Source organism: Lepidochelys kempii, chromosome 15 (assembly GCF_965140285.1).
Source record: "Lepidochelys kempii isolate rLepKem1 chromosome 15, rLepKem1.hap1, whole genome shotgun sequence".
NCBI classification, from domain to species: Eukaryota; Metazoa; Chordata; order Testudines; family Cheloniidae; genus Lepidochelys; species Lepidochelys kempii.
The window spans coordinates 28,064,373-28,079,842 of NC_136394.1; the positions used below are offsets into that span (position 1 = coordinate 28,064,373).

General features: G+C 42.9%; 2 protein-coding genes and 1 long non-coding RNA gene across 9 annotated transcripts in view; 1 reads left to right on the top strand and 2 right to left on the bottom strand.

Moving 5' to 3' along the window:
• The window catches only part of LOC140898567 (uncharacterized), a 43,020-nt gene that overhangs the window by 425 nt on the left and 27,125 nt on the right, over positions 1 to 15,470 (top strand). For 2 of the 3 annotated variants that reach the window (XR_013634739.1, XR_013634741.1), the window contains exon 2: positions 2,429 to 2,527. This is a non-coding gene — a long non-coding RNA (uncharacterized LOC140898567). Of the gene's footprint in view, positions 1 to 2,278; positions 2,348 to 2,428; positions 2,528 to 15,470 lie in introns of all 3 variants that reach the window. The other variant, XR_013634740.1, reaches the window with a different exon arrangement.
• ERP29 (endoplasmic reticulum protein 29) lies at positions 77 to 6,767 on the bottom strand. The gene is made up of 3 exons (XM_073312537.2): positions 6,374 to 6,767; positions 3,567 to 3,705; positions 77 to 2,292 (listed from the first exon to the last, which is right to left on the bottom strand). The coding sequence occupies exons 1-3, from the start codon at positions 6,500 to 6,502 to the stop codon at positions 1,790 to 1,792; spliced, it is 771 nt and encodes a 256-aa protein (XP_073168638.1). The 5' UTR covers positions 6,503 to 6,767; the 3' UTR covers positions 77 to 1,789.
• Positions 9,624 to 15,470, bottom strand: part of NAA25 (N-alpha-acetyltransferase 25, NatB auxiliary subunit) — a 48,104-nt gene continuing 42,257 nt past the window's right edge. For all 5 annotated transcript variants that reach the window (XM_078848996.1, XM_078848994.1, XM_078848993.1 and 2 more), the window contains one exon: positions 9,624 to 12,853. In XM_078848996.1, the coding sequence (XP_078705122.1) occupies positions 12,731 to 12,853 (123 nt within the window). In that variant the 3' untranslated portion in view covers positions 9,624 to 12,730. The remainder of the gene's footprint in view (positions 12,854 to 15,470) is intronic.

The window sequence follows — 15,470 nt, forward strand, 5'->3', positions numbered from 1 at the left end:
GCGCGGCGGTCCTAGGGCTGCAGCCCTGGGACAGGGAGGAGGCCGCTGGCGCGAGCGGACGCAGACAGGTTTCACGTAGCAGTAGTAATGCACCGTCTTTATTTACAGCAGTACTCACTCTTTGCACCCACCCCTGCACTCAGATAGCCTGGTACGTACTACGTAGCGTAGAGCAATGTCCAGGCCGAGCCTGGTCCTCTGCAGACCCTGTGTTAAGCCCTGAGTGCAAATGCACAGAGAGTCTTAGGGCAGCTACCTGAGTTTCACGTGGGAACAGCACATGCAGTAACACTTGCTAGGGCAGCAGAATCTGCTTGTTCACAGAGAACAAAATGATCTCTGGAAAAGGTATTATTTAAAAAAAAATTATGGGAGGACTAGTAGCACTGCCTGTTGTTCTGGATGCCCAACTGTTTCCCTTATAAGACCTTGTATGCACTTAGAATTTTGCCAAATGCTCACCATTTGGGCTGAACTTTTCCACAATGGGCATCTCCTCCAGGCTGAGTTGTGGAAAATTTCAGCCAAAACAGTTTGTAATTTTTCAGAACAAGGCTTGCAAAACAATGTTGTTTGGCCCATGTTAAGTTTCTGAGACCATTTATCTGAAATGCCCCAAGAGTCTGCTACCAGGATGGGATTGAGGGTTGGAGGAGGGTAGGCTGGGATTGAGAGCTGGTGAGTAGAAGCCAATGGGCTGGCGGGGCGGGGGGGCCAGGGGATTAGAGGGATACTGAGACAAGGAGCTCATGGAAACTGGGTCTAGGAACCAGTGTTCAGGGGGTGGGGGGAAATGGGAGAGAAGAAAAAGATCTGAGAAAGAGCTAGGGTGCAAGAGAAAACTAGGATTTTCTGGGGAAGGACTGAGATTGGGATGAGATGCCTGAAGAGCAGAGACTGGAACAAGGAGCTGGGGGTGGGGTAGAAAGGGGTAAACTTGGGGGAGAAAAGTTCTGTGCCCACTAGACCCTACTTCCCTCCAGAGCCTAGGATAGAGCCCAAGATTCCTGAATCTCACTCAGCATTCTTTGCTATCAACAAATATCTATGAAACTCACTGGCAAGGTGTATCTTCCACTTCTAGTACTGGTCATGTAGACTCCGTAGAGGATGACAACCTGCTAATTGCTATCACTTACTATGTCTGTGTGGTGGATTTAATGGTTTCAATGCTGCTGCTGAACCATGTGTATGACAATATACACTACATGGTAGGATTTCTGCTGGTTCAATTTTCTTTTTTAAAAAATCTAGGAAATTAAACACACAAAAACTACATTACAAGATTATGATTGCAAAGCCAAATACTCAAAAGTTAGGAAACATCAACATTAAGGTTGCCTGTACAACCTCAATTCAGCCCCATTGTGCATGTGCATTATGATAGTCTTTAATTACATGATCACATTTTTTCCACAGGACTCCTATCCCCATTCAGTGCAGTGGAGGGACAGTTCTGCAGAGGCAACCTTAATTATATTATTTCCTAAATTTTTGAGTGCTTGACTTTGCAACCTGAAGTTTGTTTTTAATGTATTTTTGTGTGTAATAGTATTTATCAACTAATACACATCAGTTTCACTTTAAGAGGGGATTGTTTGAATCCCTACTACAGAATACTGTCATTTTTCAAAGGCAACATGCCTTTCTCTGAGTTTTCTAAAGCACCAAGCACACTAGAAGGAATTCTGCTGCTCCCTGGAGGTCAAAGGAAAGTTTGCTTGCATAAGGAGAACTGGATGGGACCTTGTGCCAGAATATCACAGCTTGTACAAAGTTCTCCAGCCTGTTAAAGCTCTTCTTTTTCACTATTCTTCTTTTGAAAAGAGGCAAGGATGTTTAGGCTTTTCTGGAGCTCCTCCTTCTTCCCGTCACTCATTTTGTTCTTCTCAAGCAGTTTTGTGATCCGGACAACTTCATTAGCAGCAAACTCCTCTCCTTGCTCCAGGATTTTACTCATGATTTTCAAGTACTGCTCAGCCCGTTTCTTCTCTGTTTCCTTGGCTTTTGCTAAACTCTCCTGCCCCTGTTTGAGAAGAGCTTGACGCTCTAACTCTTTAGTGGTACTCACAAATTTGCTTGCCAGGATGTCATATTCTTGTAGGCAGCCTGGCATTCCTAGATAGATGCCTTTACTCTTCAGCCAACGCTGAATAGCACTAGCTTTTATTTGGCCACTATAAAGTAAGGGATTGTCAAAGTCCCCATCCTGGAACAAGTAAAAAATAGGATAGCTGTCCTTATCCAGCTTGTATTTCTCACCCAACTCTGTGTTCAGTTTATCACCATAATCTGGGAACAGAAACGAAACATGAAAAGGATCAGTACATTACTCAGAGCAAAATCAGTAAGTAGGATCCTTTCCTCTCCAAAGCAATTAATGTTTATGTTCGTAATTACAACTCTGTAAGCATCCTCCCTCTACTAGGAATTGCCATAGGATGGAACAACCCAAAAGTCCAGCAAGTCTGCTTGCAAGAGTAACCATTATCGACTGCTTCAGAGGAAGATGCAAATCCCCCACAATGTATGTATTTAACCTTGCTTTACTCTATAACTGATTTTGTCTCTTGGATTTGGGGTGGGATGGAATGATTCCTTCCTGATCCCCATCAGATTAGTTTGTAGCCTGAAGCATACAGACTGATAATACTCATTATAATTTCTAGCTGATGTCCCTGCAGACACAGTTCTTATTGAGAATATGCTATATGCCAAGCAAATTTGTAAGATGACATCTGAACAAACATAAATCCCATGTGAATTCCTGAAGCTAGAATATGAATATAGGGATTTCAGATATTCTACTAAAGTATAAAGGGTTTGTGTTTAGGTAAACTTCAATGCCTAGTGATGTATGCCACCTGGGCAGTCTGAAGAGGTTTAAATCCTGTGTTTACAGAACAGGCAGCAGCAGGGGTGATGGGAATTTAGGTCTTCATTACTTATACAAGCCTTGGCTCTTCTCTTGAGACTACCATAGCAATGTCAATTAGTGCCAGTTGTGATGCCGACACCTCTATCATAATGTCAGCAATGAATGGCAATGCTCCCTAGAGTGAATTAACAATGTACCTCTTATTGCCTGTGACCACAGTTATGGCTGAAAGAGTTCTCACAAGACATATTCCATAGAAGTGGGCCAAGAGGCTAAGAAAAGGCCAGATTTCCCTCTGGTCAAGAGGAACTGCAAATCAACTTTAATTCCATAACTGTGCTGAGAGACTTCACTAACTGGCCCAAGGGGGTTGGAGATATCCAGCACTCCTACTCCCACCTCACATGAGGCTGTGAGGGCAGTCAGCTCCACTACCAACAAGGCTAAGGTGGCATTCAATATATCAGTAACTAAAAATGAACTTTTCAATCATTTATTCTTAGGTCCCCATCCCCCCCATTTTGGGCCATCCTAATTCCTCTATGATCTCTCAGCGTGCCAACTACACCCAAAACCCAGCTAAAGCAGAGAGCTGGGTGACATTTCACAGTGCTTAAGAGGTCAAGCTGTGCCAACGTTTTGTTTTTCCCTCCACAAATGATATTGTATTAGTCTGTTTACAGCTCACCTGATATTCCCACTTCAGCTATGAGCAGATCTTCACTGGAAGCTGAGCTTTCTGCCAGCTTTTTGAATTCATCTTGCTTCTCACCATAAGGATATTGGGTGTCAAATTTCACCAGGACAAACTTATTCTTTGGAATCACCTAGCACAAGAAAAACAAAAAGATTTAATGGAGGAATTATTGAATATTTCATAAACATGCAGTATACAATTATATAAGGATGTCCTGGCCAGTTTTCACTTTTCCTGTGAAATAATTATTTGACTATGAGGCACATTGGGGGAAATTAGTTTAATAATCAAGCACCTCTTAATTTAATAAATGTGGCTGTCAAGGTGAGAGGAAGAAGTAGATGGGCTGTGCATGTGTGTTCCTGTACCAGCTGTTAGAAGGAATTCTAAATTGTATACTTCAGTATTTTGTTAAAATGGCTTATACCCTGAAAGATTTTACTTTCATTTTGCTTATGTGGTGTCAAATTGATTGACATAATGGGCCAAATTCTGCTCACCTTACTGGTAGGGAGCTCCACTGACTTAAAGAGTAGAATCAGCCCCCACTGATTTCACTGGGATATCTCAAGTGAGTAATGGAAGTAGGATTATAGAAGCACCTTGGATTGCTAAAGTGAAAGTTTTTGAAAAACATCTTATTAACTTGCCGTCATTTGTGCTATTGGTTTTTAATTTCACTCTGCTTGGACAGTGAAACTGGCCTTGTCAGGTTGGCACCAAACACACTGGCTCTTTGAGGTCAGCTTGGAAATGGACTTGTTTGCTTTCAGTCAAAACCTGGTTTGTGTCTACACCTGACACATGTCTTGGCCTTTTCTATGCTAAGTGGGAAGATCCTGCAATCTCAGAACATTCCTAGCAAGAATTTGTTGCACTCACTGCTCCCCCACCACCACACCACAAAGGCCATCCCAGGCATTTTATAAGCATTCGAAGTAATGTATGCAACACCTGGAACAAAGTCTTTAATTCTGATCCTGCTGACCAGTGTAGTTGCCAGTTACACTCCTTCCCCTCCTCAGCATGGCTGAAATTTGCAAATACTGTAGCTCCACCCTGTCAGCCAGTCTCTTTAGCTTCATCCCACAGTGTAGTGCTTCATATTTGGAAATTACCCCAAAGTCCTTGCTCCTAGCAAAAGATGCTATGGAACAAGTGCTTAAGGGGTCCCAGAATGCAAATACACCAAAACTGGTCTATCAAAGTGGAGATTCATTTCAAGTGGATGAGATGAACTGTCATAAGAAAAGAAAACCTGCAGCCTTTTGCAGTCAGTGCCCCTATCACAGCTACTTGCTTAGGGTGGATGCTTCCTTACATACGTTGAGAAGCAAGTTAAATAAGCTGATATTGATTCAGTGTTATTACTGCATGGTCTGACAGTAGGTGCCTAGTACCCCTTCTCCAGTGTGGACTGGAAGCCTGTCCTATGACAGCTGGCTCAATTTAGCTGGTGTACTTCAGTCCCACTTCTCACAATACAGAGATTTCTATTTCTGATCAATTTCCCTTCCTATTTCTAAAACCTGGCTCTTGTGATTAAACATGGTCTTGCAGTGCTAGAAACCTAAACCTTTAAATAACAAAAGTACACCCTGTTAATGAAATGGAAACAAAATCAGGAAGGTATTTCCATTTCTACTTAGCTCTGGAAAAATCCTTTCCCACAACTTAAATTTAGTGCTTAAGCTACTTGCCTTTTCTTACTTGGAAAAATAAAAATCTGTACGGATCCGACCAGTGAACTCAGGGGCAGAGTTCACTGCTGTGTGACAGACTACGTAGCCCATCCAGAGGCTGCTAAGAAGCATCAGATAAGAGTGAGAGGCTCACAGAGGTGAGCAAATACACCTACTATGGCTCTTATATACGGAGATAGAAGAGGGTGTTTCTGGATTTTCTTTCTTTGGGAATGTCGCCCAAGCGCATGCAATGCTCAGAGCCCGGCTGGGGCTGGACACGGAATGCTCCGTCCGTTCACAAGAGCTTGGCGTAGGCTAGGCGGCGGTGCCCCGCGCTGCATTAGGGGGAGGGCACGTGCTGTGGACGGAAGGACACCTGACGGATGCGGCAATCGCACAGCTGCTGCAGACAAAGACAGCGAATGCTGCAGCAGGAAAGCTCCGAGGTGCTCAGGACACCGCCTGGCCTGCCCGGAGCGATGCACCGCAGCCTTGGCAAAAACGTTCAACCACTTTCGCGGTGCAATTGAGACACTTGGACGCCTGTGATTGGCCAGCTGCTGAGGCCGCCTCTCTTCTGTCCTTTCCCCATTGGCTACCTTGGTCCAGGGGCAAACTCTTGAGCCATGCATCAGCGGCTGCCCGCCTGCAGCTTCTGAAAATGGCCCTTGCGCCGCTGCAAGGGGCAGGCGTTGTATCTGTTCCTGCCGTGAGCCGAGCCCCAGGCTTCCGGTCACAGTCCTGCAGGGCTGAGCGCGCCGGTCGTGCTATTTTACCCGCAGAGTGCCTGAGGTTGCCCCACGTCGGAGCTGACAAAAAGGGGGAACGCACACGGTCTCTCTTACCCACCCACCAACCCTTCCAAAACAGCCTCTTGCAAAGCCCAGCGTCCAGGACACGTTGCCGTTGCAGCCGCCCGAGACCTGCGCTGGTGCCGAAATGTATTTTCAATACAGCGATCTGCAGTTCCTGAAAAGGCCCGTGGCTTTAAGGTCCTTCCCCATCCAACAGCCCGCGTCTGTGTGAGCCCCAGCGCTCGTGCAGCCGCACCATGCATGCAGAGGGAGAAGGAGCAGACACACAGGCACCTGCAACCAGCAGCATGCCCCTTACCTTATAGAAGGTGATGCCATCCAAGGGCAGGGAGCCCTTGGTATGCAAAGCGCTGCTGCTCTCCCAGGCGAAGGAAAGCCAGCAAAGCAGCAGGGAGGAGCCCGAGACTGCCTTGCTCACAAAAGCCATGGCGAGAAGGATCTAGACGGAGAGGACTTGCTTTGCGCGGTTCACGTGACCTGATCTGGTGTCACTGGCTCCCCCCAAAGGAGAAGAGACGCTTCGGAGGAGCTGGAGCGCCAAATGCGACCTCTGGGCCTCCCGGCCCTCGGGCAGCGGAGCAACCGAGAAAGGGGCCGGGTTCGGGCTGCCCACGGACCCCAGGGCAAACTCCTGGTTAGAGGCTCTTCTGAAAAACCAGCACCTCCACTGCACAACCCAGTTACTAGTTGTTCTTCCCCTCTCTGCTTTGCTCCATTGGTCGTTGGCTCTTTCGCGCTGGCCAATGGCACAACAAGGTCCATGAAGTCATCCCGTCCCCCTTGTTAAAAATTAATTCGTAAACCTAATCTTTGCCGTGCAATGGCACGCCCGGCGCTAAGTCCCAGAGCAGGACCTCTTCAGAGGTAACCTCGGTTTAGCCAGCTGCAAAATCTTTTAATTACATTTGTGGACGATCGGGGTGGTCCCTGGAAATCTCTCTTCGTGAATCGCTTTCGACCAGCCCCCCATCAACCCAGAGTAGGTCTGAGTTATTGTTTAGGTAATGAAAGGAGCACACAGACATGTGATCCATTGCACTACAGGAGAAGGCATACTACAGAGCCAGGAGCCTCCGCCCTACACTAGAAAGCACTGAAATAAAAGTGTGTGTGTCTCATCACCTCCCCCCCCAGCTATAACTCAAACAGTGGTTATAGCTTAATTATAAGTGAGGGCAGGGATGGCTCCCTGGTAGGGAATTTTAGCAAAAGACACCCCCTCTCCCCCTACACCTAAACAAACAATAAAAATACCCAATGAACTACCCTCAGTACTTACCCTACCACTGGTTGGGCTGCAGGAGGAAGAGCCCTCCTATAGACAAGAAGAAAAGGAGTATTTGTGGCACCTTAGAGACTAACCAATTTATTTGAGCATGAGCTTTCGTGAGCTACAGCTCACTTCATCCGATGAAGTATCCGATGATGCATCCGATGAAGTGAGCTGTAGCTCACGAAAGCTCATGTTCAAATAAATTGGTTAGTCTCTAAGGTGCCACAAGTACTCCTTTTCTTTTTGCAAATACAGACTAACACGGCTGTTACTCTGAAACCTGTCCCTATAGACAAGGCTGCAGCCCCTTTGGGCATTTTTATTATGTTAATTAAACCGGTGCCTTAGCTGACGTGAAAAAAACAAAGGGCACCACTGTGCCAGAAATTTGCTAGACAAAGGCTTCGCCCCTGTGCAGCTGAGCTGGGGATAAGTACCAGGGGGGAGGTTTTTTTTTGCTAAAATTTCCTAGTGTAAAAAAACAAAACCTTAAAACAGCCATTCCTAAATTAGGGTAGAGAGACCAGCATAGGGAAAGTGCTTGCTGACGTGTGGAGAGCAGTCTGGTTACCTGGTGCAGGCTCCTCTCCTAGTTTCCAGCTGGTACATTGTATTGTAAACAGCTAAACCATTCAATAATTTATTGCTTTTCTATGCTGTGAAACAATTGTGAATGGAAGAGTGGGCCTGTGTAATGGCCAATGGGAGAACACTATAAGACCACTTTTGTTAAGATGGGAGGTCTACACTGAGAAATATGAGAACCTTTCCCTGCACCTGATGCTTACACGGTGGTGAAAAGTACTTAACTGACATGCACACAAAATGCAATGCCACTAGAGGTCCCCTAGACCTAGCCTTATTTATTAAGTTGAGCCACATTTCAGAAATGACCCTTGAGCTATTTGGATAATTAGGGTTGATCTGTTCTGTGTACATAAAGTGACCAGGTAGCAAGTGTGAAAAATTGGGATTTTTTTTTTAAACGGGTGGGTGGGTATAGCTGTGTATTTAAGACAAAACCCTTAATTCATGAGGGTCCCAATATCAGGCCATCTGGTCCCCATGTGTGTACATAAAGGGAACCTTTCTTTGCTACTTCCTAGTTAAACTTTTCTAAACCTTTGGTAGTGCAGCTTTACAGTTTCTCATGTAGTCTATGTTCCTCCAAACCTATCCAGATGAGCAGTTTGAGTCACTACACACACACAAAAAGGAGGAGGGGGGAAGATAAAGGGAAGCGTATTGTTAATGTATTCTCATCGATTTCTGTGTTCTTATCCACAAATATTGTAGCACTTAAAAACAAGAAGTGGCAGCAGGTCAGCAAGGCATGAATGTGCAGAAGTTTCTGTTAAACAGGTTTCAGTTTCAAGTGGTACATTTATAAACATGAATGAGAGGAGAAAAGTTTAACAAGTGTAACTGTCACCTCAAATATGTCCTTTTAGCAGAGCAAATGGTTCACCAGGATAGTAACTGATTAGCCATACCTGTTCCCGTCCACATCAGGGTTGACTTGCATCCGGAGCCATGGGGTTTAGGGGAAACTGGTCATGCTGCTGCTGGTACAATAACTAGAGTCTGGCAACTTTCAACATCTCTGTGTTCACATAACATTTAAGAGGGTAAATGGAGAGAGTAAACTCGAGATTAAGTTCTGAGTGTGCAAGGGCCAGATGATCGTCTCTGTAAGGAAGGAAAGAAAGCAGCACAAGACCTGGCTTGAGGAAACAAGGACATATTGCTTCTATCAGTGTCTTGGGAGTTGGAGTGGACAGCGCACTGCCAGCCGTATGGGGGAAGCGATATTGATGCCCAGATGCCACATATTGTTGTTCAAACTGTCCCTGACTGCCAGGGCTACTCTATCATAATTCCACTGGCTGCATCCAAACATGCTGCAAGTTTCTGTTTCTTCCCTCATTTGTCTTTAAAAACTTGGGAGGGGTGCAAGTAATGCATAAACTGACGATGAAAGTTTCTTCAGCACTCTGCCATATGAACATGCCATAGAACATCTGCTTCCCAACTCCACTCCTGCCAGCAAGCCATTCCGTTATTTTGCACAAAGTGCTTTGTTTCAGAGGACTCCAGTTAAGCTTGTTTTCCCTCCCCACTGCTCTATTTTCAGGCAACTTTTGCTCCCCTTCATGCAATAAAGGGGAGATCTGGCTTGGAGTATGATGGGAGATTAACATTATAAAGCAAAATGGTGAAGACAAGGACTTCAACTATTTTCAAAGATCCAGACAGAAAATGAAAGGCAGCAAAATTAATTTATAACGAAACTGACTTTTATATAAATTATAAACCCATCCAGTTTAAAGCAGATTGCTTGTGGTTGTGTCACTTAATTCCATAGAAGGCTGAAGCATACATAACTTCCACAGTCATAAATTACAACAAATAATCAGGAAGAGAAAGTTCAGATAAGGCTGCAGATATAACCAAAAAACCCTTTTATATTAATGAAGGTTAAAATAAATCATGATTTAACATATTGATTGCAAAATATAAATGCAATTTTTGAACAGTTAAAACTGCTAAAAAGATACAAAAACAATGGGCAATACAGGTAGGCATTGTACATTTTTCTTTATGCAGAGAAAGGTAGATGGAGAACTCTTCACCTTTATCCACATCAGACAAATGATTTAAAGCAAATAAATCAGTTGAGGAGGAAATCTGTAGAAGGATCTTGGCTCATGATCCCAGTAGTATAAAAGCAATAATTTTCAGTCTGTAAACAGTAGTCTTGGTAGCTTTTCTAAACACATGGTTCATTTAACCACAAAAAGGATAACAGCAGCAATGGGTTATACCCTGGATTTCCTATCAAATCCCAGTGAAGGTGTATGTGCTGGAGGGGGAAAATGCTCTTTACTTTAGTAAGAAATATATATTTAACTGTACACAATTTATAGGGATTGAGAAAAGATTCCCAAAGGCTCAGTAATTAGTTAGCCATTTCTGCATACCCATCTAGCTGCCTCTTTTATAGAGAAACCCTGGAGTTTTAAGAGCTGGAATCTGATTTTCATGCAACAGAATTAGTATAGAAACATCTACTGTGTAAAAAAAGAATCACAGTTTGACATTAGGCTTAGGGTCAATTGGGTGGCTGCAAGTGGAAGTGGGAAAACAGCTGTACACTGGGAAAAACTGAACATTCCTCCTGAACTGGTATTGAGAAAGGTTTAAATGCTAGTGCAGACTGAACACAAGCATGTTCAATGCCATTTCTGAAAGCGTGACTGATGCTTGGTTCCACCCACTCTCAGAACTCAAGCCAGCTGTTTAAAATTAACACAGCCAGATGTATAACCCACTGGTTTCAATCTTGTTCAAAGGGAACTGATGCTGAAAAACATGTTTAGTAAGTTCTGCTTTCTAGCGTACACAAGGCTTTAAGGCTTGTAGTCTCAACTTACTTCACTAAGATTTTCTACTGTTCAGCTCCGCTGGTAGTAGCAATCATGGATGGGAGCTCCAGCATAGACTACTGCACTGTCTGGTCTTATTCAGAGCTGTCTGCAACGTGGTACTTAAAAGTGTCAGTGTTTGCCTGGAGCCCTGTAGACACTAGCGAGTCCTACTGGTGATGGCAAGGTGTGAATATTTTAGCCAAAAAGCCTAGTGCAGACTTCACCTCAGTGCCACTGTAGTCACTGTGCAATCTTAGTGATGGGACTGTTTCACTTCAAATGATCAACTTCAGTCATGAGTCTTGTTTTAATGTAAATAGCACACTTGTCTTTCCAAAAGTATTTTCATACAAACGTATAAGATAGTTTGCTCAGGAAAGGTGTTTCACTATCAAACAGAGTTAATACATTTTGGTATTGTTTTCTCCTGGCCCAAAGCACTTACCAGACACTGCAACTACATCATAAGCACATCCATCACAATTCAAACAACTTGTAGGAAGTCCTCTTTCTCTTTTAGGAAGGGGCAAAGTAAAACTAAATCCAGCAAGAGCAGCAACTTGAAATTTTACACAGGGCTTTTAAAAAAATACTCTCGTCAACGTTCTAGCATTTCTAACAAAATGTATTCAGAAGAGATGACAACACTAGGATTGTCAGCGCTCTTAAAACTTTAAATATAGATTTCAGATTATACTTGCTTTTCTTTAATCAGAAGATAAGAAATCTGTAAAAGTCTCAAGTGTCCCTCACATCCTAGGTGCAACATGTTCATATTTGTGCCTATTCGTTTTATAGTGTGTATTACTCTTTAAATTAAAATAGCAGAAATGCAGATTTTATGGTATCAGATGATGCAATTACATTTCTCTAACAGAATGACTAATGTGTCTATACTTGGATAATCATAAAAGATCAGTTACAAAAGGAAACAGTTACAAACAAGAGTAATTCTCAGCCTCATACCACTGGAAGCAAAAATTACTTCTGCCAACTTACAGCCATAGAAAGTTGATAGGACTCAATTCCATTACAAATTATTTAAGTACTTAGTCTTAAAGTTTCAACCTCCTTTTAAAATCATGAGGATTTACTGTTTTACATGAAACTGACATAAGATCAGAGTCAGTGGTGTCAGACTTCACTGCAGATATTATGTATATTGCCTCTAGCTTTTTGCTGAAACACTGATCAGGCTTGTAATTTTTTGAACCACCTTTCCATTAGAAACAATCTGTATGTAAACTAACACCACCCACTTCCTCCAACAATTGTTGGGGTTCAATCTTAGAGGAAACTGCATCGGTACTAAGCATGACTTACTCTGACCGTCTGCAGTTAATGATGAGCATCACTGGAAGGCAGTACACGCCTACATAAAAGATGTGCTCCCAATATAAAGTCATCTCTCCTTGCTGGACCCACATGATGTCAAGTCTTTTTTTCCAGCAGGGCCACATGGCTTGTCAATAGAATAGACAGCTCCAGAACTAACCTGCTTCAGTGGAGGAGGCCACACAATATGCTCTAAGGTTGAATGTGGGCATCTACAATTTCTGCTTTTCTAAGGCAAGGACCATATAAAACCTATAAACACTGTACGGTGATGAAAATACAACTCCTTTGAGATATATGCTTTATACTGGATTTCTATTGCTGCTTCTAAGGATTATCTCCAGTTGTCCCTGGAGACGAATTTTTTCCTGTTGCAATATACTTATGAACATGTATAAAAAGTGGTCAAACCCTGATGGAGGGTCCCTGCTTCTGGTTTATGTACAATAATTTAATCAGCTGAATATATCTTTAATATCTAAAAAAAATATTTATGATTAAAGTCCTTCATGCATTTATGAGGAAGTTCTGGATTAAAGTGATGGTATGTTGGATGTTGCTTCTGCCTGGGATTATGGTGTCACTCTGTTGTGAAGTCTTTATGCCTGGGGTGCACTTCTTAAATCTTTAGTTTTTTTATGGTATCAAGTCTCTTTTTCAGCAGCTCCCCAATTTCCTGAATTGAGTGCTGGTAACTGCTCTGGACCTTTCCTTGCACAGTCTTTGTAAACTTTTTTTCTTCCTGCAAATCAAGAAAACGGAGTCATTCATCCTGCAGGCTAAAAACCATTTTGTATTTTAAATTCCTCTGTAAAATTCCTCACACCCTCTCTTTGCAAATATTGAAATGGAGAAAAAAGTTCAGTTTGAAGTCTCAATACATCGTAAGGGGGTTGTAGTAATAGTTTGAATTAACTACAAAGATAGGAAAGCTCGTCAATCCAGAATAAAAGCCCCACAAGCAGTACTTTTAAAATGTAAGTTAATGTTAGTTTTACCTGTCACAGGATTATTAGCACATCAATATTTCTTGACACTTGCAGGAAACATCCTTGTATAATGAATTTAATGCCAAAAGATGGCTTCCCTTAAACCCAAGTCAGTTACAAGACAGACATTCTGATCCAGAAATAATTTATTAAAGCAGGAAGCCTCGTAAATACAAAACAAATGGCTGAAATCAAAATTTCGTAAGACTAAAGCTACGTCTCCAAAATACTCCACTGGTGGTGGCATGTAGGGTATGTGTAGCTACATGCTGCAGTGAAAAGCAAGCTGTGTCCATGCTGCAATTGTAGCTCCACATGTCAGGGAGAGACTCCAGCACTGGGAAAAGGCTTCAGCAGCTCCACGCCGCCGGAGCCTTTCACTGAAGTGAGGAAAGACTGGCAGGAGGGAAATCTTCCTCCCAGAGTCTTTTCTCCCTGCGGGGAAAGGCTCCAACAATGAAGAGCTGCCTGAGACTCTCTCTACTGCCCCCCTACTACCGCAGTCTTTTCCTGTGGGGGGGGAAGGCTCCAGTTGCAGGAAGGCAGTGGGATAATACACTGCAAAAAAATAGCAGTGTAGATGCGAAGGCCAAGCAGAGAGCCGTGTAGGCTCATACATACCCACACCCTTCGGGAGTGTCTTTACTTGCCTAAGCTGTTCCTCACCAGCTACACTGCCATTTATACCCATGCCAGGAGGGACTATGCACGTATGCACCCCATACGCTGCCGAAAGAAGCGTGTAATGTAGACGTACCGTTAGTGTCTACTATTCTAGACACCCTCACAACCCCTATTTTCCAAGTTCTTCAAACATGCATGAGTTAAATGGCGGAGAGCAGTTTTGTCTTCTCAGAGCTTCTTTAATTCCCACCTACGAACAACATTCCTTGGCATTATTTCCCAAGGTAAAATATGAGATGGACATTGACTTTCCTGTGCCGAGTACAATGATATTTGTGCATATTTAAAGGGTTGATGCTACATCTCAGCTAGTGCATCACTAGTTATGTTCCATAAAGAGCAAATTCTTGTCTGATTCAGCTGACACAAACTTCAATGACCTTTTAAAAAGCACCAGCAATTGCGTGCATTCACAATCTCTGCCGTGCATGCGTGTGTGCGCGTGCACACCCCCCCCCCACCTCTCTGGAACTCTGGCCCCAAGTATTGTTATACAGCTTATACACACTGTTTGACACTCTCCCAGTAAAGTATAAATAACAAATAGCATAGCAAACATAGTATGCAGGTAGGAAAACCCCATAAAACTCCCAGCCAATGCATTCTCCAGGGTACCATAAAAATCAATGCATGTGAAACTTATGTTTTCTTTAGGCCCCTGCATTTCTGATTTCCAAATTCCCTCAATGCTTGGCAGAACATAAAGGAAATGTGTAGAATTTGCTGACTGAATGAGTTAGCAGAAAATTTACTTGTGCCACTCCTAGATCATTAAAGAACCAGAAAAACAATAAGGTTTGAAGTGCTAAGGCAATTCTAGAAAACACTTCAAAGAAAATTTAAAGGGATAATACAATTTGAAGCCTAGTCAATTAAGAAAAAATAAATCTAAGGAGTTTCATTCGCTCCCTACCAGGTTTTGTTAATTTATAGTGACATTTTCATATTTAAGATATTAAATTTCACACAGCAACAGTAGAGAAGACCAACAGAAATGGGGGAAATTGTACACAAACTGCAATCAAATGCATAAAGTCAACAATGAAAAATACAATTTATTTTTCTAATCTTTCAGTTACAAGACAGACCAAAGATGACTAAAGCAGCACTTGAACGCAAACCCAGAAGTGTGATTTTTAAGTGGCATGATGTATCTTTTAAACAAACTCCGTAGTTACACTCCAGGGAAGCTTGTCTTCACATTAGTCGGTAGAGCTCCTAGAAGGATGTAAAGTTATGGTGGGATAGACAAGCTGATAAGAGTTTGTCTGAAAGCAACAGCCGCACAGATCTGATTCTGTAACCGTGCTACGTGCCTATTTTCCAGAGTCAATGAGAGTTTTGGGGCTACAGACACTGCTCATTCAGTGTTTTGAGCAGCTTCTCAGCATTGTTCCTCAGAGTTGGGTTTTTCTCTTCAGTCCCACTGGAAACATGTCTACATCAGCTCATACAATTCTTATAATTAAAAATGGTAACAGCCCCCAGCTATTTTAGGTGAGGAGAGCATAATTTCCCAACAGAGAGCAATTCTTACACTCATTCCTATTTGGCAATAGCACAAAGTCATGGTTCTCAAAAACCACACCTCACTTGAATTATGCTACGACTTGCAACTTGTTGCCAACTTTCATAACCTAAGGTGAGGCAAGAACACCAATCTACTTTTGAGTCTTGCACTTTAGA

Coding starts and splice junctions, on each gene's coding strand:
- ERP29 (XM_073312537.2), bottom strand. CDS start 6,502: ATGGCTTTTGTGAGCAAGGCAGTCTCGGGCTCCTCCCTGCTGCTTTGC. Junction 3,706..6,373: donor ATGGCATCACCTTCTATAAG/GTAAGGGGCATG, acceptor TTCTTGTGCTAG/GTGATTCCAAAGAATAAGTT. Junction 2,293..3,566: donor AGCTGAAGTGGGAATATCAG/GTGAGCTGTAAA, acceptor TTCTGTTCCCAG/ATTATGGTGATAAACTGAAC.